Source organism: Cyprinus carpio, chromosome B9, assembly GCF_018340385.1.
Source record: "Cyprinus carpio isolate SPL01 chromosome B9, ASM1834038v1, whole genome shotgun sequence".
NCBI lineage: Eukaryota > Metazoa > Chordata > Actinopteri > Cypriniformes > Cyprinidae > Cyprinus > Cyprinus carpio.
The window spans coordinates 8,095,718-8,116,908 of record NC_056605.1 but is presented as its reverse complement, the minus strand read 5'-3'; the positions used below and the strand labels follow the sequence as shown (position 1 = coordinate 8,116,908).

General features: G+C 36.6%; 1 protein-coding gene across 2 annotated transcripts in view; it reads right to left on the bottom strand.

Moving 5' to 3' along the window:
* fstl1b (follistatin-like 1b) overlaps positions 1 to 16,583 on the bottom strand; it is a 38,750-nt gene extending 22,167 nt beyond the window's left edge. For both annotated transcript variants that reach the window (XM_042730851.1, XM_042730852.1), the window contains exons 1-2: positions 16,424 to 16,583; positions 16,229 to 16,285 (exon numbers count right to left, since the gene is read on the bottom strand). In XM_042730851.1, coding sequence (XP_042586785.1) covers positions 16,229 to 16,285; positions 16,424 to 16,426 — 60 coding nt within the window. In that variant the 5' untranslated portion in view covers positions 16,427 to 16,583. The remainder of the gene's footprint in view (positions 1 to 16,228; positions 16,286 to 16,423) is intronic.
* Between the last annotated feature and the right edge of the window lie 4,608 nt (positions 16,584 to 21,191).

Genomic DNA, 21,191 nt, shown 5'->3' with positions numbered 1-21,191 from the left:
CCCGTCTGAAACAACCCAAAAGGCATGAGGTTGTTGGGTTCCTTTCAACACAGTGGTAAGAGTTTGGAGAACTGAATATAAACAGAAGCACTGAGGAAGGGAAGGGAGTTTGTGTTGGAGCGCCGAAGACAATCTGAAAACAAAGAGATACAGCAGATACTGTACTACCGGTAAAACATGACGGCTGTACTGGACAAGAAAACTAAGAGCGCAGGAAAATGATTACAGTGAATGCAAGAAAAAAAAGTACATGTACGGGTTTTGTGTAGCTAGTCTTTTGACTTGCAGCCATCAGGAAGCAGCCAAATTTTGTTTTAACATGCTGGAGAGAGAATGTAAACTCTGTAACATCACAACAATAAACTGCCATGGAAAAGAACTCATGCAAATTTAAATAAGTGTATTAGAGTCGCTTCATGAACGGTGTTGACCTTGTAATTAGAATTTCTGTCAATCCAAAAGTAAAATGACAGATTTTTTGACAGAAATGAGTCAGAAAACCAAATGCAGTTTATGAATATCTAATAAGGGAACATCTAGTTGACTTGCCAATAAGTGCTTCAAATAAAACTCCAAACATCTTTCGAAAATTCAATGCCAATGGAAAATTCAAGATAATGCACCAAGAAAACCCCTCCAGGAAACTATTTCCAGAGTCCATTGACTACAACTCATTGCCCCTGCTTGTTTAGCTAAAGGGTTCATTGTTTTCTATGTATACCAATAAGTTTTGCTGATTAGAATCAGCTGTTTTATCATAACTGAGTCAGCAGCTGGGTGGGCTTGATTAGACTCACAGATGGATGCGACCCAAACCCCTGTCGATGCGCTGAGGAAACCCCAAAGGAGCCTGTTTGTTTGTTTTTGAACATTATTTCAGAGTCAATACTGCCAGAGTGAATGTCACCAGCCCGATAAAACCTGCACTGATCTCCCTCCAGGAGCATCAACATCTCCATAACTCAAGCATAAATGTCACCCTGCGAGGAAACAGCAACACGCTGACTTCAGCTGTTCTGAATGCTGCTGGGCGTAACTGTAAATGTGTGAAGCAGAGGATGTACAGATGAAAACGAGAGGGGAAAAACATTGTAATGATCGTAAAACATACAAGGGTGGTGTACACAGACGTAAGTATTATGGGACAGCATCAAATTTAACCACAACAGATGTTCACTAGTCATCAAGCTATTTCACAGAGGTCAGTGTAAATGGTTTCTTTTTTGTTGGTGTTCGTACAGTATATAGGTCAATAACAAGATGTCAGAGATTATAGAAATCACAGATTGTGACTTTAAAATATCCTAATACCTTTTAAAAATGTCCTGGCTCTTCCAAGATTTATAATGTCAGTGAATGGGAGTTGAGATTTTGAAGCCCAAAAAACTGCATTCATCTATCATAAAAAGTGCTCCACACAGCTCCGGGGGGTTAATAAAGACTTTCTTAAGTAAATCGATGCATTTGTGTAAAAAAAACTCCATATTCAAAACTTTATACCGTAATCTCTAGCTTCCGCTAACTGTCGTACAAGAGAAAGATTCGGTCAAAAACCCCCGTCAATTTATCCAGTTCTATTTTGCACACAAACAGCTCTTAAAGAGTCCAGTTTTTATGTAGCCTGTTGATTGTTGTTCATGGTATTCAGCTCCAATAAATGGTTTGCAAAAAAGAGACACAGGATAAATGTTTGATATCATTATTTAATCACTTGGAATCGAAACTGGGAACCGAAAAGAATCGGAATCGATAAGCAGAATCGGAATTGGAATTGATAAAATTCAAACAATACCCAACCCTATGCGTTCATCAATTCTCACCGGAGAGTACGCTAGATCTATGTCCTATGTCATCCGCTGGATTCCCATTCTCTCGTAAATGTGCGTGTGACAGTTAGCAGAAGCTAGAGATTACAGTTTATAAGGTTTTAAAAAATTATATTTCTCTTACACAAACACATTGATTCACTTCAGGAGGCCTTTATTCTCCCCTTGGAGCCGTGTGGAGCACTATTTATGATGGATGGATACACTTTTTTGGGCTTCAAAATCTCGACACCCTTTCACTGCCATTATAAATCTTGGAAGAGGACATTTTCTAATATAACTCTGATTTTATTTGTCTGAAAGAAGAAAGTCATATACACCTAGGATGGCTTGAGCATGAGTACATCATGAGCTAATTTAAATTTTTTGGTGAACTATCCCTTTAACTAAAAAAAACAACATGTCTTTATAGAATTCCAAGCTTTTAATAAGCTTAAATAGGAATTTTTCTTCCCATTTACAATCTCCAGACAATGTTTACGCATCCAAGGCCAGCACCACAAAAAAATAATTGTAATTCAGAAATTAAAAACATGTTCATCATAAAAGGTGTATTCATAAATCATAGTCATAGTCTGTATAATTTTTTTTATGCATTTTTGAATAACTTAATCAAAGAGAGTGTCATTCTACTGACCCATATGTATTCGACAACCCCAAGAGTCAGAGAGGATAATTAAAATTTCTAGCTGAAGGCTTATTTTATAAACATCATTAACTCTGTCCCCAGGATGCATAAACACATTGATCTTACAATGCAAACAACCTGAGAGGATCATACATTAACTCCTGAATCACTATAAAAATGTGCGCTTTCACAGGCACACAATGCTTGTTTTAGTGGTTTGCATGGTGAATAGATGTTATCAAAAACATAAACTACTGTGGGAATGTGCCACCATGATGACTAATCCCACACGTTATCGTTAATGTGTCATTTTCAACTGGGAGATAATGTTTAAAAAAAAAAAAACAATTGTTCTTGTGTGTCCACATAGCATACTTCAGCCTTGCTCTATAAGGAAGATAAATGGTTGCACATGGCAGGCTGGGAATTCGAATTGAGATTTTTGCAAAAAAGCAATCCTTCTCTAGACAAAGCCATGCTTTCACTTCCTGACCTTCCCCCACACAGACACACTAAACCCAAGCAGAGTCTGCAGATACAGTGCTGCTGGAGCTCACACATTCTCTGCATGGAGAGGGACATGCTGGGAAATGGTGGACTGGAAATGAGCAGGGATGAGAGGATGTGGGTAAAAAGATAGCAACCAAGCTAAAAAAGCATAAGAGACTACAAACCACACTCAAGGCCTCCTTCTAGCATCACTGTAAGCTGATTATGTTAGATGAAAGGCATGTCAAACAGCATCTCTATTACCATGGCAATCTAGCAAAGCCACGGCTGAGCAAGAATTCAAGACACTCGAATGCAAAGCTGTGCACCAGGATACACTTACATGGTCAAAGAGCACTGGAGACACAAGATGGCTATGATACCACAAAAATATGATTGTTCTGGCCACTTTGCGCTTAAGCTGTCGTGGAGAAATGAGACAGCTGTAAAATGAATGCATCAAATTTTATTTCATTATGTCTGCTTTTAACCTAAAATTACAAGATCTACAACACAGGGTTATGGAGATATGATTTTTCACAAAAAAAATGGTCCCACATTAAGGGAATTCTGAATTATTTGAGAAACTTTTCAAAAAATATATGCTCACAAATTAGTTGCATACTGTATATACAATAAACAGCTAAGATATAATTATAATGAAGACATTATACTACCTTATTCCAAATAATCTACATCATTCACATTTTCCTGCAACCAAGATTTGCATAAACCAGCCTAAAAACATTTTTAATATTCAGAAGATTTTTTGTTTTCTGATTTTTTAGAGATGTTGTGTTTTGCTGAATAATTTGTGGTTAACTGTCAGTCAAATAATTTACATGGTTTCATGCAATTCAACATCATCATACAATATATACAGTATTTAAGACTTCCAAATGTTTGCTTTTTAGTTAAACTACATTTTATTTGCCATGTGCAAAATTAGCTTTTTGCAAAATAGCTTTAACATAACTGCTTTACAATGTGAATTTTTCAGTCACAGACAACTGAATATGATGTTTTGTCACATGCATGCAACTATAACGTTTTCTAGAGTTAATTGGAAGCTGTGGCACATCTTACCCCGCTCTTCACTGTAGAGTGTTTTACACTATGATGGAGAAACTTGCTTTGCAAATGGTAAGCAACAATGTGTAGAATGCATGCATTTATAAATACAGTATAAACACTAGCAGCAAAACCATTGTGTAATACAGCTCTAAATGACAAGCAAATTATAGCACATCCTAATGAGGCAGAGCGTTTAGGTTTGTAATCAATGGCCTTGTTAGATGCTGATTGTTGTACTGCTGACCCAGCGCCGTTACACAACTCTGAGAAACACTGGGCTGTGGAACGCTATTTTCCAAAGAGCCAAGTGAAAATGTTGGATTATCAAAGTCAGCAAAACATGTATTTTGGTGTATCATAATACGAAGAATTCAGATTAGATACATTTTTCACTGGTTTACACAGGTTTGAAGTTACAATGTCTTGATTGTTTTGTTTGTTACAAACAAATAGCTTTTCACTTCACAAGACATTAAGTGGTGGACTGGAGTGGTGTGGATTATTTGTAGATTATTGTGATGACTTGTAGATTATTATCAGATGTTTGTTTGGACTCTGATTCTAATGGCACCCATTCAGTGTAGATCAAGTGATGTGATGCTACATTTCTCCAAATCTGTTCCAATGAAGAAGCTAATTCATCTACACCTTGGAAACCCTGAGGGTGAGTACATTTACATTTTGGGGTAAACCATTCCTTTTATTTCTTCATTTTAAGAAAAGTAAATTCAAAAATAAGCCTTGCCCTAAAATCTTGTGCATTTTGGGTGTGTATTTTATTTGTTTAAAAGATGATGTCACAGCTAATGAGCTCAAGTTCTCTCTAAAGTAGGCAATGGTATGATGTCATTTCTTTTCTCTTCCCTCATTCATCTTTAATTTTCTTTCCTCTTTTCTTTCCTATACACAAGCTTGCAGAGCTCAAAGTCTGAATTTTCCCACAAACAACAGCGTTAGTTATTTCCACTCAATAGAAATGCCTCCTAAAGAGAGAGCAGGGAGGACAGAGAGGAATTCCTCTTCTCTGAATTCTCTCATGGGTCTTTCCAGTAGAGTCTGTCCCATTTCAAAACTCTCACTTATATAGGTCAGAGGAGCTGTCACAAATATGCAGCTGAAATCCCAGTGCACTTAAAATGCTCTTAAACTACATGCTTTTTGTTATGAAAAACAAAAACAACAACAAAACTCTTCTGACTGTTGCATCAAAACTCCCAACACATCAATCAGAGAAAAAGGTATGCGTGCCGTCCCATCTGTGCATTCTTGACCATTTTTTCTCCTTTATTGAAATGGAATGCCAGTGATGTCATTCTACTTTAGTGCATCACATTCCAGGTTGTATGGAGCTCTTAGTAATCGGCAGCGCTGAGGCCTCAGGAGCGTGCTCTCAATGACACACACAAAGGAACCGAGTGTGTAAATGTGGCAGAGCTGTTAAAAGTTCAAATGAGCCATGCAGATTCTTCTGTAGCAGTGGGATAGAGACAAGATGAACCACAAATGTTCATTATGAGGGGGTGTACACAGCACTCAAGAAAGATAACAGCATTCTTTTCTCATTTCAATTGTCCATAAGAACTAAATAGGCTTTAAAAAAAAAACAAAAAACATCTAGAAATAGACTTGCTCTTTCTGAAGGATTTAAATACCAGTTCTTGCAGACAACTGGAAATGATATTGTATGGAATGTTGGCCAAAGATTTTCAACACACACAACACAACAAGACCATTGTTAAAGTTCATAGAACCCTAATCTTTGTGAGGGAAAATTTCAAATGCAATGCATTGCAATAAAATAAAACTAGTACTGTTTCCAAGATCAAACTGGATTTTAATAAAGCAAGCTGTTAAATATTATAATATAATATTAATATCTATAAATTTGCAACAGTCATTAAAAAAAAATTCTTGGTTATCAAAGATTGCATTACAAACAAAATAAAAATAAGCAGTCCTGGCTGAATTATCTGCAAAAATGAAAAATATGATGTATGAGGTATCGATAAGTGCTTGTACTGCACTAAGTATGAATTCTCATAAACCTCTATGATTGAATGAATCCACAAAACGATCCTATCACCGAAGTGACACAATTTTAATGTCCATTCAGCAGTCTCCAAATCTGGTCTTGGCAATAAGACAGTGAATGGATGCCAGCGCACTGCGGGCAGCATGGGACAGTCTTTTTCCTTTTTATTTCCTACATTTCGACTGCTGTAATTGCATTCTCTTTCTATTTCTCTTCTCCATCTCTCTTTAAAGCTTCCCTTCAAGTGGCACCATCTCTCGCTGCACCTCAGTGAATCGATCCATTTTACTCCTTTCTGGCCTCTAGTCTTTTGTCTCATTTTGGCTGTCGCTCAGGATTACAGCCAGTCTTCTGCTTTTTGTAGAGCCCGCCAACTTCTCTCTTTCACCCAAGTTACTTTTCTCAATCTATGTCCCGCCTTCCATCTGTATCTAGGCTCTGTTCCAGCCGTCCAGGCCTGTCTGCTGCGGTTCTCTGTGAAGGGTCATGGACTGGGAGAGTTACGTTAATGGCTGACATGTGTTTGCAGAAGGAAGTGTGCTTGTTTTCAGTCCCGCATTCTTCACAATGGCCTTGTTCTTTGCACAAGGCACCATAGTATGGTGAAGGACCATGTCTGCAAGTAGATGGATGTTGTATTCTCAATCAGAAATGGCCACGCACTGCTGTTTTCTTAGCTTTCATTAAAACCTCTTTAGCTGTGCATTATGGTAATTTATTCAAACGAGACAGAGTGTTTTATGGTCCTGTGAGTCCCGAGGCACCACCCTCTTGTCCCCCACTAGACATTTGACGCAAGTCTGTTGTATCTTAAATAGTCATCAACTGCACAGTCAACCTACTTTTTGTTGCCTGTAAATAGCGCATGCTGTATTTACTGAATAACCCTCTGAATAGTTTAGCATGGTAATGAATATGACAATGTTGATGTATTTGGTGTTAGAGGAATCGATTTGCTATGCTGCTGCTGTTGATGCAGAGCAAGTGCAGAGATTTGTTACTGCCAATACATCCACAGGCAAGCTGCTGTGAACATCTACTGCTGCCACACAACATACAGGATGCATATGTACACATACATAAATTACCCGGAGCAGATCTATACAGGTGGAGCTGGAGGAGGTGGAGGGTTTCTGACTTGCATAAAGGAAACACTGAACCAAACTATTTAAATGATGATTAGCAAGCTTATTGGCTGAAGATCCAACAGAGACCAATCAACTTGTGCCATGTAGTAAATTATGTCATAGCTATCAAATTGCATTAAGGGCATATCAGTCTGTGCCATCTATACTTAATGAATGAACTACATATTCATTGTCTGAAATGTTTGTATTTACTGGACAAAGCATTATGGTAGATTGTTTCGAATGGAAATCGAGTAGGAAAGAATAAGGAGAAATGGTAACATTTCAAAACACTGTTCTGTCATTAATGAATAACTACACAGGAACAAATGAGTAGTGCACTATTACCATTCTAGTAACTACTATTAACTAACAAAGAAACTGTGATTAACAAATTAGTAAGTAACAGCACTCAGTGGAAAGTGGTAGTTCACTATTAGCTAATCAGTACTGTTTTTCATACCTCTCAGAGAACTAGTCAGAACTACGATATTCAGGTTCATAATTAATGTAAATAATGCAAAATGTATAATTAATTCTAAAGTGAAGGTCATGGTAACCCACTAGTAATAACTCAAGTATTACCAAATCCTTTAGAAGGGATTACTAATTATTTGGATCAGTATTCTAAAGTGAAAAGCATAGTAACTCCCTAAAATTAATTCCTTCTGAAGGATGTAGTAACACTTGAGTTATTATTATCCAGTACTTAACAAAACACTCATTTCTAGAGTTATAATTCACTTTAGAATACTTATCCAAATAATTAGTAATCCCTTCTGAAGTATTTGTTTCTTGTTAGTTAAAAATAGTTACTAGAGTGATAGTATTGCTCATTTTTTCCTGTGTAGTTATTAGGGCCTTTCGCACCGCTTTAGTTCCAGAACTAAATGAACAGTACTAAAATACTGGGATGATTTTGCACATACTATTTTCCAGTACTATTTAAAGGGTTGCATTCGCACCGACAGTGTGTACTAGTAAGTGAAGTAAGCCAGTCGACAGCAACATCATTTGTGCACGGTGTTCAATAATGGAAACAAAGAACAACAACGTTAACAACAGAACGCTGTGATCGGAGCTGTGTTTTTGTTGTGTCTCGTGGGTTTCACAATAATGGTCATGGAATGTCGACATATACGTAAAGTGATTGAAAGAACGGAAATGAGAACTAAGAATCTCCAATGACAACTGGCAGTGCTACATTCGCTACAAGTGCCTGCACTTCAGCATCCGTCCATCTATCGCTGTTCTCCAAACTTGCGAAATAATTTGACACAATGTTTACAGTATGTTACACAGCATTTTAAATCATGGTGGTTGAGGGCGTTTTAGTATGCGTTTGGCCAATAAATGTATACTTACGTCACGGGAAGTACCAGTTGTGCTGGTTAGACCCTGCTCCGGAGTAGGAGCTAATTTGGTTCTCGAAAAGGGCAGTCGGGTACTAAAATCACACTCAGTTCCAGCAGTGCAAAAACGCCAAAAAGTGGGTAGTTCCACAATTAGTTCTGGTACTATGAAAAGGTTCCTGCGGTGTGAAAGGCCCTATTCATTAATGACAGAACAGTATTCTAAATACTGTTACCAGAGAAATTAATAGAGCAAGATCATATAGAACATTTTTTTAGTTTGTCACCCAAAAAAAAATTTAATTGAAGTTCTCCCTCAGTTTTAAAGTAAATATTTGAATAATTCAACATTTCCGTGTTCACAGTTCTCTGATGTTGGTTAAGGATCTCATGACATGCAAGTAAAAAAAAAAATCATATGTACTTATTTTGATTGTGGTTGTTTTATTTACTTTCATTTCATGCTTTAATTAATTATAAGCTTTTCATCAACTCACCAACCCCCTGCAGTTCCTTCAAGAGACCCCAAGGTTTTTAAGTTTTAAGTATTTATATAAATATTAATGGTGCTTTAAAGGGGATGAAATAAGAGATCCTGAAAGCTAAGCTAAAATCTCTCAGAGAAACTGCATGCAAAAAGTTTCTTTCAGCTAAAACGTTCTTTGTCTCCTTTAAATTTAAAGCAAAACTTTCAACAATTTCTCCATCTACAGAAAAAAAAATCTTATGGTAGTAAAAAGTCTGATCAGTTTTTTTATGTGTATCAGCGTACACATGCAAATGGGTGTTTTTGGCTGTTGTCACATATTATTCTAAGGAAGAAAAAAAATGAAAAAAGTGTTCAACTTTTAAAACTGCTGCTCTCTGTCTGTCTAGCTGTTGAACAAAAGAACACCCCTGAGAAATGTGTCAGGGTCTGATGGACTCTAATTACACAGGGCTTTCTTGAGACCGTCGTTTACACATCCCATTATCAACATGTAATTTTGTGGAGAACAACTACAAGCACCATAAAAATTTGTTTATTTCGGTTATTACCCAGAAAATAGTCTTTTTATTACATCTTCTTTGACTCTCCTTGTCCCTGTATTACCTCATGCACCAGTATCAGAATGAGCAGAGCTAAATTTCTAGATCCCTTGTGTAATTTCCCTCATCACCTCATCCTTCCCACTGTCTGTTCCTCCTTCTCATTACAAGGCTCTTTCAAGCTCTGCCAGCAGTGATGGCTATACAAAACAGGGCCATAAAACACCAGCACAAAGCCAGTGACAAGACACTGCTCGTTCATAGAGAGACATGGGGGAGGGAATAGTCGAAGGAAAACGGGTGAGAGAAAACAGATGGTAAACAATGCAAACTACAGATCGGTGATGAAGGAGATATGAAAGAAAAGAAAGAAAGAGAGAAGAATCGAGATAAGAGTGAAAGCTTATCAAACGTGAGATAACAGTGACAGAGATTAAAAAAAAAGTAAAATAACAAAAGAGTGGATATGGATAGTGTGTTTTTTTTTTCTTCTCAATGTTAATATGCAGCAGATGGTTTCCAGTCAATATATTACAGCTCTCAAGCAACACTGAGCAACACAAAAACCATAGCAAGTTTGCATCAGCCCTGTTCTTCAAACAAAAGACTTTTGTGTCTGCACTAAAGTACAGTTTAAGCATTCAGCTGTTTTTGTCAGTTTCAGTCAAAGCATGACCAGGTCCAGTCAAAACCTGCAGATTTTTTACATTTCTGTTCTTCTTTTGGGTAATAAACTGAAGATTGGTTTCAATGTGAAATGGAACTAACTATACTATACTTTTATTGGTAGCACACATACTATGTAGTATTCAGAGATTGAGATTAACAGCTTAAAATATCTGCTCTCATTTTAACCCTGTGTCGCACTGGTGTAACCAGGTGAGCAGTGTTTATATCCTCTTTATGAAAGACTGACCAGCTGTTTGTGGACATTAGACTCCCACCCTGAGGGAGAAAGAATTCCTTCTGCCAGAGCCTCGTTGCAAGAGATTACTGAAAGCATTTTAGTGAAGCTTATAAATACTGATAGTGCTGACAGGAAAAATGCTGTGTATCATTATATGGGGCCTTGAAGACATCAAGTCCAAATCCAATGTGTGAGTAACATCCTGTTTACTAAAGGCTGGAATACACTACACGACTTTTCAAAACTGAACAGGCTTTAAAACACTAAGGCATCATTTGTTTGTCGACTTGGCATCATACAGCTAAGAATCATTCACTACAAGACTTTAAAGTCACTCCGAACACAAACTCACACGGAAAAAAAACATGTGCCACATAACTAACAATTTGTGTTCTAAAAAGCGTTCAAAATAAGAAATATGTTTGATAGCCTCCAAATTGGATAGAATCAATCTGAAGCTGAAAAAAATAGAGTCTGCACTATGTGATATTCAATGAAATCTGTAAATTCAAACCTGCATTTGACTGGCTCTAACGTTCAGCAACTAGTGTCGACTCGTCCAGACTGTAAATTGGGGCAAAAAATCTGGGAAGTCATGTAGTGTAATCTAGCTTTCATGTGCTTTGCTGCCTATGAAAACCCAAAATCATTTGTATGCTTTTTGGCGGTTGGTGGAAACAAAAATTTTGATATACCAAAAATGGTGCACTCCTATTACTTATGAATGGGAGAATGTGTCACGCACACTTCTCAATAAAAGAGGCAATCGCCAATTGATAAAGTCATCACATCACTGTTGCTGCCATTCGAAGCGCTAGTTGCTCTCCACATTATTTTTAAATGTGGAAGTAAGCCGTTTTCTGTAAATGTGCAAGACTTCCGGTTCATTAGACCCTGTAGGGAAATCATGAGAAGAATAACAACGTGCAGTTAACGGTAAAACTGTTTGCACTTCAAACCAGTGTGTTCATAATTAAGATAATACATTAAAATAATATGGTAAGACACACCAATTTGCAATTTCAAGCATCAAAACAAGCTGTTTTGTACAGCTAAAAATAGCTGGAAGCAGATGAGACCAGAAGCCAGACCCATAAAATTTACAAATGGCTGTGCCCACAAAAATAAGGTGGATAGAAAGAGTAAGTGTTCTAAGATGTGTGCTAGGATTGTGCATGTGCATTTGCTGATCTAACCTGAAAAATAAGCTTTTTTTAGTTAGTTGTTGTCAGATTTCATTGGTGATTTCAAATTTGAAATTCAATTATAAGCTTGGTGAACAGTTTTAGAGAATTTGACGTTTCCCCATTTAAAGAGATAGGAGCTGTACTTGAATGCCCAAGTGCTGGTCTATAAAAGAGGTGTGTTCAGGCACATTGGTGATGCATTGCTATTTTGAGGAACTGAAAATAGACTGCGCCATAGACCAACACAAACCTGGTCTAAAGTCTAGCGCAATATGTTTTCTTTGTTATTCAAAGAGTGCGTTAGTAGTATGCACCTATAGGCGGGTGCACAACGTGTGTACACTTTATTATTACACACACAGGGATACACAGCAGCACACAAACATTTTTAAAAATGAAAAATTACATTCCACCATGTAAATAGTGAACCTGTCTTGGCGCGAGCACAACTGGCTTTTAAAGGGGATGGGAGATGAGACTCCGATTGGTTTTTTGCACATTACGCCCAAAAAACACCCATTACTCATTAAGAGAATAGGGACAACCCATTAAGACCATGCGCCTGGGCACGCCAATCGTTTTCCCATCATTAAACTAGCAAAAGTGGATTCGGACATGCCCTGAGTGCACCTGCACTGTGTGCTTTAGACCATGCGCTTAGATTGTTAAAATAGGGCCAAGTGTCTGAAATTCTCGTCCAAAATTTTTGCACCTTAAAAAAATCAGGTTCTATTTTCTGCTTTTCACACCCATAGCAAGCTTTTTGATAGGAAAGGATGACGAATATGAAAAAAACTGAAAAAGAATACAAAAATTTCGGACTCAAGGACCTGTGTGCAAGGACCTTTAAAGGGACTTTGGTGGAAATAATAAAAATGGTGTTCCGATAGAGCTAATGAATAAATATACACTGTACACTTCCTTGTCTACTGAGAAGCACGTACTGTTGTCACTGAAAATTGTTTGGTTATTGCCTAAATTATTTAGAGTTTAGCTTACTAGCTTTAACAGTTAGCCCCTGCTGGTAGATGTAAAAATCCTCTTTCTACTTTAACAGCCATTCAAAGTTAGCTGTGTATTCCGCCTAATCAGTTTTGGCTAGTAACATTTACATTGATTATAATGGCTCCAAGCTCCATTGAGATGGAACGCTCACAGACTTACTGACCTCCTTGGTAATTTCTCAGCTTACGTGAATGTGTTCTGGATCATTAGACGTGACGTTATGCTGCATTGGAAGCCTGACTGCAACCAGTTTCCATATGAGGGGCCTTCATACAGAAACACTAAGTCATTGAATGACTGGGCTGTGAGGCAGCTGGCTTTTCTGGCATAACCACTAACATGTATTAGGAACAAATTAATATACATTTCTTTCGTTATAACACCACAAAAAGACAAAGGCATTACATCGGGAAAAATCAAAACAACAATTTCACTATGGTCTGATTTGTATTTCCTTAAATACACCATTATTAGTTGAAATCACAGCAGGCTCTCATTAAAGCCTAGTTACTCTTTTAGTAAAGCCCACTTATCTCCAGGAGACGGGGCATTGTGACCCTGACAGTGTTCTCTTTCACTACACCTCTCTTTTCCCTACCTCACGCTCTCTTTCTCCCTCATTTTCTTTTTTCCCTCGGTAACTTCTATTTTTATCAGGGCTTGAAGCACAGTTGATTCACCTGCTGTAATGCAGCAGTGAAATGCAGGTAGAAACAACTCAAAACTCTGCGAGCACTCTTTTTGATCGTAGGATGGGATTTAGGTAACTGCATTATCCTGCCTCTGCTATTACATTTAGTCATGTTAGAAAAAACCCAGTGCCATGAGAAGAGCTAAATTTCATTCTCCTCCGCAGTTTGTGATAATTGGTTTGTTTGTGAGTGTGTGTGTGATATTGTTTCACATTCTGGACTGTCTTCTTCTGTTTTCTTTGTACACTAATGTATACTGTAAACAGCAAAGAGAGACTGAAGGAGAAGACTGAAAGGGAAAGAAAAAAGGACTCTTAAGTTTTTGTTTCTGTATTGCATGTACCAGAGTTTTTCTTTAGAGTTTGATCTTTAGGCATGCCGATTTTTGTGCATAAAGTTCACAGAAAAATTTAACTTCTCTCATCATGTACTTGCCTTCACATTGCTCCAAACCTGTATGACTCTCTTTCTGAGGAAGATTAAATATCTTTCAGAGTTTTATTTTCTCCATACGATGGATGTTTGGTTACCAACATTCTTTCAAACATGTTCTTTTATGTTCCACGGAAGAAAGAAAATCATACAGGTTTGGAACAACATGTAAGTGAGTACTGTAAATGATGACAGACCCTTTAATGGTTTAAAGTTTCGTGCTGACTACCAATTGTAAAACCTGCAATAAAGCGCAAAACAGTAACATTCTTAACTTAAAAACCCATTGACTTTCTCCATAGAGAATTGCTTGGCAATAATGTGCAAACCTTATACCACAAAAGATTGTTGAGCAATGATATTTGTTACAGTTTTACATAGCAACCTTGTTCATTTGTTCAATTATATCATTCACAGTATACTTTACTGGATAAGTTTATGATTATTAAACAACTGATCTATACAGTCTTTTTTTTCGCCCTTAATTTTCAAATACATTTATGCTTAAAGTTTATGATTCCTATTGGAGCTGGTTTGGTTCTCTTTACAACTTCTCTTTAAATCCATATGGAGAAAATGAATGGCGAAAATACGTCTTTATATGTGCTTTATATGAAAAGACAAATCCACTTAAACTTACAGTATGCATACTCTACCAACCAACTACAAAATCATCCCAGCACAAATTGTATTGTCGGAAATTCAGTGTTTTAATTTGGGGTGACACTCTTTAAGAGCTTGTCTATGTAAGCAGCACATCATGCCTTTAGGGAACACAAGCTCTGACAGCTCCAAAGCCCCCACTGAGTGAGATACAAGATACACATCATGCGGGTTGCATGACACCCATTATGAGTTGCTGTTCTTTTAGCTTAAGTGTTTTCTTATCAAGCCTGATAATTCTAGAGCAGAGACCATACAATATTGTGCATGTTGTAATACAATAGCATGCTCTAACAACAATTACTTTTCATTTAAATAAAAAATAATGCTTGGGAACATGTTATCTCATGTCATACATTTTTAAAGCTAAAGCCACTTTGTTTTTTGTATAATTGTGCTTGTTTCAGAATCTGCAGATGTTTTACACAGGAAGTGCATTCTTGATGCATGTGTCACTGACACAAGAGACAACTTTTCACCAAAATGCATGTTGTTTCTTTAAATACATAAAAGTAGAAGGCATTCTCTTGGATTTCATGAAAATTGAATGCATAGGTCATTTCCACAACACAGTGTAAGAATGCTTTCATTTATAAGTGTTGAGGTCCTCTTCTTGTGTGGCTTAAACGCAGCTCACCTGGCAGGTTATTACATTAGAGAGCGAAAGAACACAATTAACTCAACACTAAAAAACACAACATATGGTCGCCATCAGCAGCTGCGTCTGAGCATTGAAATCAGTGTAAACTCACTGGACAAACACCTCCTAACAGTTGTTATCTGATTGGTTTTAACAGGTGTCTGTTTACAGCTCTTTTGAATTTCCAATGCAAAGACCACCAACCTCTCACCACACACAGACAACAACAAACACAAACCAGGTGATGTAAATGTGCGTTTTGTGACAGATGGATATTGACAACTCAGCTGGTCCACCATTCTTTATAAATTAGGTAAAACGGTTAGTATTTCAAAATACTACTTTTCTACTAAAAAACTCCATTTTTTTTTTTCAATGTACCATTTCTTTGTATTTGTGAATTTTACTAGTTATTTCTGAGTGAAAAATGTTTCACCACCAACTTTTGTTTTTCAATGCAAATGGGATTTTTTTGTTATTATTTTTTAAAAAGTGTTTTTTTTTTATTATTATTATTATTATTACAAAAAAGTGTGAAAATCTGGTTTCAATGACTTTCAAACAATGTGGTAGCCTAGTACAGAGTATTGTTTACAATAGAAATGACCCAAAGACAATCAAAGCAAAACTCTTCATGTTTATGTTTACCTATGGGTCTTATTTATAGTTCCAGGGGTTTTGGATGTTATACTGCCATCTAGCTGCCTGGATGCATTACATTTGTTTACTCATGCCACTTCACATTAAATATATAAAATAAACATTTTAGTAATTAAGTACACAGTCAATTACACGACTGATCACGTGACTTCAACATGACGGCGCCCATGAAGTTGCGACCCGCTCCATGCAGAAAAGCATTTTTTTTTTCAAGTCATCTAATGTGACTTAATGTCATCAAAACTGCTTTTCATTATGTGTAAAACTTTTCCAATGAGCAAAAAGAAGCAAATACTGAGTTCAGCTTTAAAATAAGAATCATTACCCCTTATTTTGTTCTAAGTTAACAGTTGCCCGGACTCGTTTGTTTTACAGTTCATTAAGTGCAAGTTGGATTCCAGAAAGAATGTAATCCGGATCCTCATAAACATTTTTAAAAAAGACGAGCTCTTCTCCTTAATGAATGCAGGTTTGATATAACTTACCTCGGCATGACAGCAGACTACAGCCAGGAGGAAAAACACGGGTACACAGCGAAACATCTGTAACGGGCGGAGCGGGCGGAGAGAAGAGAAGAAAGAGAAGGATAAGACATTACACACAGAGAAAGCGTTCCAGGCAATACGACACAAGTTGTTTAGACGCTGTAAAAAATTGCAAATAGTGTTCAGGATTCTGACCATTTTTGTAAAAAGAGCCGATTGAGTGAGCTGGAGGAGGAAAGCGCGGCGTCTCGCTCCGCTGTGGATGTGGATCTGAGGATGTGATCGCAGGAACTCGAGCAGCGCTCAGGAATCCGATCTGCCCCCTCCGTGACGTGACGTGGCCCGTGAAAAGCCGTGGAGCAGATCCAGATAAAGAGCACACACTCACATTCACACACTCCTCAGTGAGCGAGGGACCGACTCAAACTGCTGGAGGTTACAGACGCCAGTCCAGCGTATAGGCTACTGCATGCTTGTGAGGATACAAAACAATAGAATATTATTTCAGATCCAAGGTAGAAAAGTTGTAAGCTCAAATAAAGACAAAACGTAGACAGAGAAATACACTGAGATTGATAATAAAGTGATATAGATTAATCAATAAACACAGCTGCGTCCAGTATATGAAAGAATAGACCCATCACAATTCCAGTTACAGTTTTAATATGAAAATGAATGGAAATATATTTTGTATAATCGCTGTTGGTTATCGTTGAATGAAGAGCGCTTTATTTATGGGCGAGATTTTAATTTTCTTCAGTCATTCTTATGTTCCAAGGACTGAATTGTATTAAAAAGAAACGTTTTTTATTTATTTACTTATTTTAAGTAAATGACGATCACATTGTTTTTGTCATGCTACGTTTAAACTGCCTAGGTGTAGATTTTATTGATATAAAATATTTAAAAAATCATAATAATGATCATAAACAATGTAATATATGTTTTTATCACACACACACACACACACACACACACACACACACACACACACACACACACACACACATATATATATATATATATATATATATATATATATATATATATATATATATATATATATATATATATATATATATATATAAATTTCAGTAATTATAAATGAATGCCTCACAGTTGTTGCACCACTTCCATTACAACGTTGCTACTAACAGAGCTTTATTAGAAGTTGGAGAACTTGTTTACCAGGGAGATAACAGAATCGTTTGAGATGAAATGTGATGTGAAAGAAAACATAGAAAAAATAAGGTAAATATCAAGTAAATAGGAAAATTTTGTATTAAAGTTGAGATCTGAACATTGATGGAGAGTTCCATCCAGTGTTGTTTTTTATTATTATTCTTTTTCCACCTTTTTGAAAAAAGGTCAACACATCTGAAAGTTTGTGGAATAAATTAAATTAACAATATTCCTAACAAAGCAAAAATGCTGACTGTATTATGGTAGCCTTAATCAAAATTCTGTCATGATTTACTCACCCTAATGAGCTTATCTATTGTGGTGGCAGGGAGCCACTGCCATCCTAAGATAAAACCTCACCAAACTGTCACTTTAGCATCCCATTCGATAAAATGTAAGCAGTGGTTCCTAGATTTCTTTTCAGCAGCTGTGCTTCCTCACGAGATGAAAGCCTGTGTACCATGAAATAATGGCAAGACAACAGCAGCTCCTTCTATTAAGTTCTCCTCGCAGGCTGCACACGCATGAACCACCAGTGTAGTCTGATTCACGAACAAATGGCTCTTACGAACTAGTTCTTTTTATTGTATCAAAAACATACAGCACCAGTGTAGTTTAATAGTATTGTACTGTAGCATCATAAATAAAATACTAAAAAAAACTACTGAACAAATGACTATTTCGGCTAACTCAGAGGTCCTCATATAAATCATATCTCAACTGAACAGGAATGTACGTGGCTTCAGTCAAATAAATGTTATTATTATTTTTTTTATAATGCTGCTATTTTTTGACCTTTATGTTCTAAAGATGAGATTTTTAGGGAGAAGAAGACTCTCAGCAAATAAAACTGAATTTCAGGTTATTATAATGTGGCTTCAGAGTGAGTCGATGATGACAGAATTTTCATTTTGGGTGAACTATCACTTCAACCTAACAATTCATTAGCTGCTTCTTATAGCAACAAGTCTCTCTTGTGGTTAGTAAAGTTGAAATGCAGAATTTCGATGAAATGCGGGTTTGCCAAATGACTGATCAAATTGAAATGATATCCATGGCAATTCCACATAGGGCCCTCTTCTTTTTAAAAAGAGAAAATGAGCTTTGATGTATAAAAAATGGTGGGGGTGCTGAGTCGTGTCAATGTATATGCTAATTAGACAATGAATTTCTACTGTAATAAAAGTGTGAAACAGAAGTGCACACTGAAATAATGCCAAAATACTTTGCTCTCGAGTAAGTGGTCAAGTACATTTGCTGAGCCACGTAGATCTGTTTTTGTGAGACCACGAAGAGCAAATAGAGGCTTACCTAACCCAGTCTTTGTCCTCCTAATGTCTTTCAGACAAGAGTGCTTGGTAATCAGAAGAGCACATAATTGCCTCCACAGCTACTTTTCATCAATGTTTATCTAACAGTGCCTGCATAAATTCACTTCATGAATGAATAACCTGTCACAAATGCATCTGCTATTCAATCTCCTGTTCTACACATTTAACATTGGCCAGTCAGATATTCAGAAGCAAGGTCAATGCTGATGAAGCTTTGTTTTTTTCTCCTGTATAACACATTTATCTTCCTCTTTCATGCAACCACATCAACCCAGCTGGTAAAACACACATTGGTTTGAAAAGTATAGGTATGTATACACAGAAAGAGGGGTGTGGTAATTCACAGTAAATTGCTTGTTTACACAAAGTGAAAATGTGAACAAAACGACAAATGGTTCATTGACTCTAAGACCTAAACAAGGCTATTTATTGAGTTAACCAAAATTCACTCTTGCACAATATACAGTAGTGGCAGTGATCAACAAATAAAAAAATCTTAATTTTCAGGCTATAATTTTTTTTTATTAAAATCTGTCAAAGTACAATAAAAGGAAAATAATTACTGAAAGATTTTTAATTACAGGTGTTTTTATATTCACTGTAGTATAAAGGGTTGATGTACTATTATTGTGTATTATAGTTTGCAAGATAGCTTTAATGCCACTAATTCAATGAACTGTGCAAAAGCAGTGGCTCCAGAAACATGAACAAATGCACTATTTCTATTCAAAATCTTGTTCACAACTAATACAGTATTTCTGTGTAATGGCCAAAAATGAAAATCTGCTTAAAATTTACTCACCCTCAGACCGTCCAAGATGTAGATGAGTTTATTTCTTCATCTGAACAGATTTGGGGACATTAAGCATTACATTAATTGCTCAACAATGGATCCTCTGCAGTGAATGGGTGCCATCAGAATGAGAGTCTAAACAGCTGATAAAAACATCACAATATATTTCACATGACTCCAGTCCATCAGTTGACATCTTTTGAAGTGAAAACCTGTGTGTTTGTGATAAATCCATCATTAAGGCATTTTACCTTCAAACTGTTGTTTCCAGCTAAAATTTGTGACCTCTGTCTATAATATTGCTTTTGCCAGTGAAAAAGGTGAATCAGGAGAGACATATGCAGAGATCAAAAACAGTTTACAATCAAAAACAGTCCAAAACAGTTCTAAAAAAAAATTTGTGGGTGGATTTTGATAAGAGGACAACAGGGACTATTTCACTGGAGGAAGCATTAATATTATAGACTTTTCTAGAAGCAGTGATTTGCAACACTGTAATGATGAATTTGTTTGTAACAAACACCCATTTTTTTCACTTCACAAAATGCTAATTGACGGTCTGGAGTGGTGTGGATTACTTGTGGATAATTGTGATGCTTTTATTAGATTTTTGGATTCTCATTCTGACGGCACCCATTCACTTCAAATGATCCATTTGTGACCAAGTGATGCAATGCTAAGTTTCTCCAAATCTGTTCAGATCAAGGAAATAAAATAATAATCTTGGATGGCCAGAGAGTAAGTCAGTTTTCAGTAAATGTTTGTTTTTGGGTGAAGTATTTCTTTAAGACAGAAAATCCTTCTTTATTCTGTTTAAACTCAATTTGACAGATGTGGTTTCTTTATTGAGTGATCCACCAGCTTTGATTGGCCAGAAGCCTCTGTGCTTTACCTAGATGATGTATGAACAAAAAAGTACTTTATTTCTAATTATATAAAACTCTGCACATCCATGTCTGAACAAAAAACAGTCCATGTCTAATGTATATATGATGATGTCTGTCCATGTGTGCTTTACCTAGATGATGTATGAACAAAAAAGTACTTTATTTCTAATTATATATGATGCATGTCTGCACATCCATGTCAGACCTCTGATGTATGAACAAAAAAGTGCTTTATTTCTAATGTGTATATTATGCATGTCTGCACATCCATGTCAGACCTCAGAGGACCTTGAATCACTGTCAGTCAAGTACTTCGACTGAAAGTTTTAGACTTATTCAGCAGCAATGATATGATGATAATTATGAATCGATTTTGACAGTAATTAGAATTAAGTCACAGTCTCAGCAGATATGAAAGTGAAATCTTTCCTGTCTGTCAAAGTAAGGCAAGTTCCCTCCCATCACAGAGAACGCGGTCAGAATCATAACCCAGATGTCCGACACAGCTGATCAGTCTCATACAGCACAGGAAGAGTGTTTCATGATACACTACAACAGATTCTTCTTCCCTTTGATCATGAGTCTGTTGTACTGAATCTTTCTGTTATCTGACAGAGCATCCTTCAAAATAATTTTCTTTGGCATATTACCATAATCCCACAACATCACCTCAACATACATATTCTCCTCCAGATAAAGATATTTACCACAATATTGCAGCAAACTGAAAACAGCAACTGTGCAGTGGATTAATTAATAGATTATTAAAT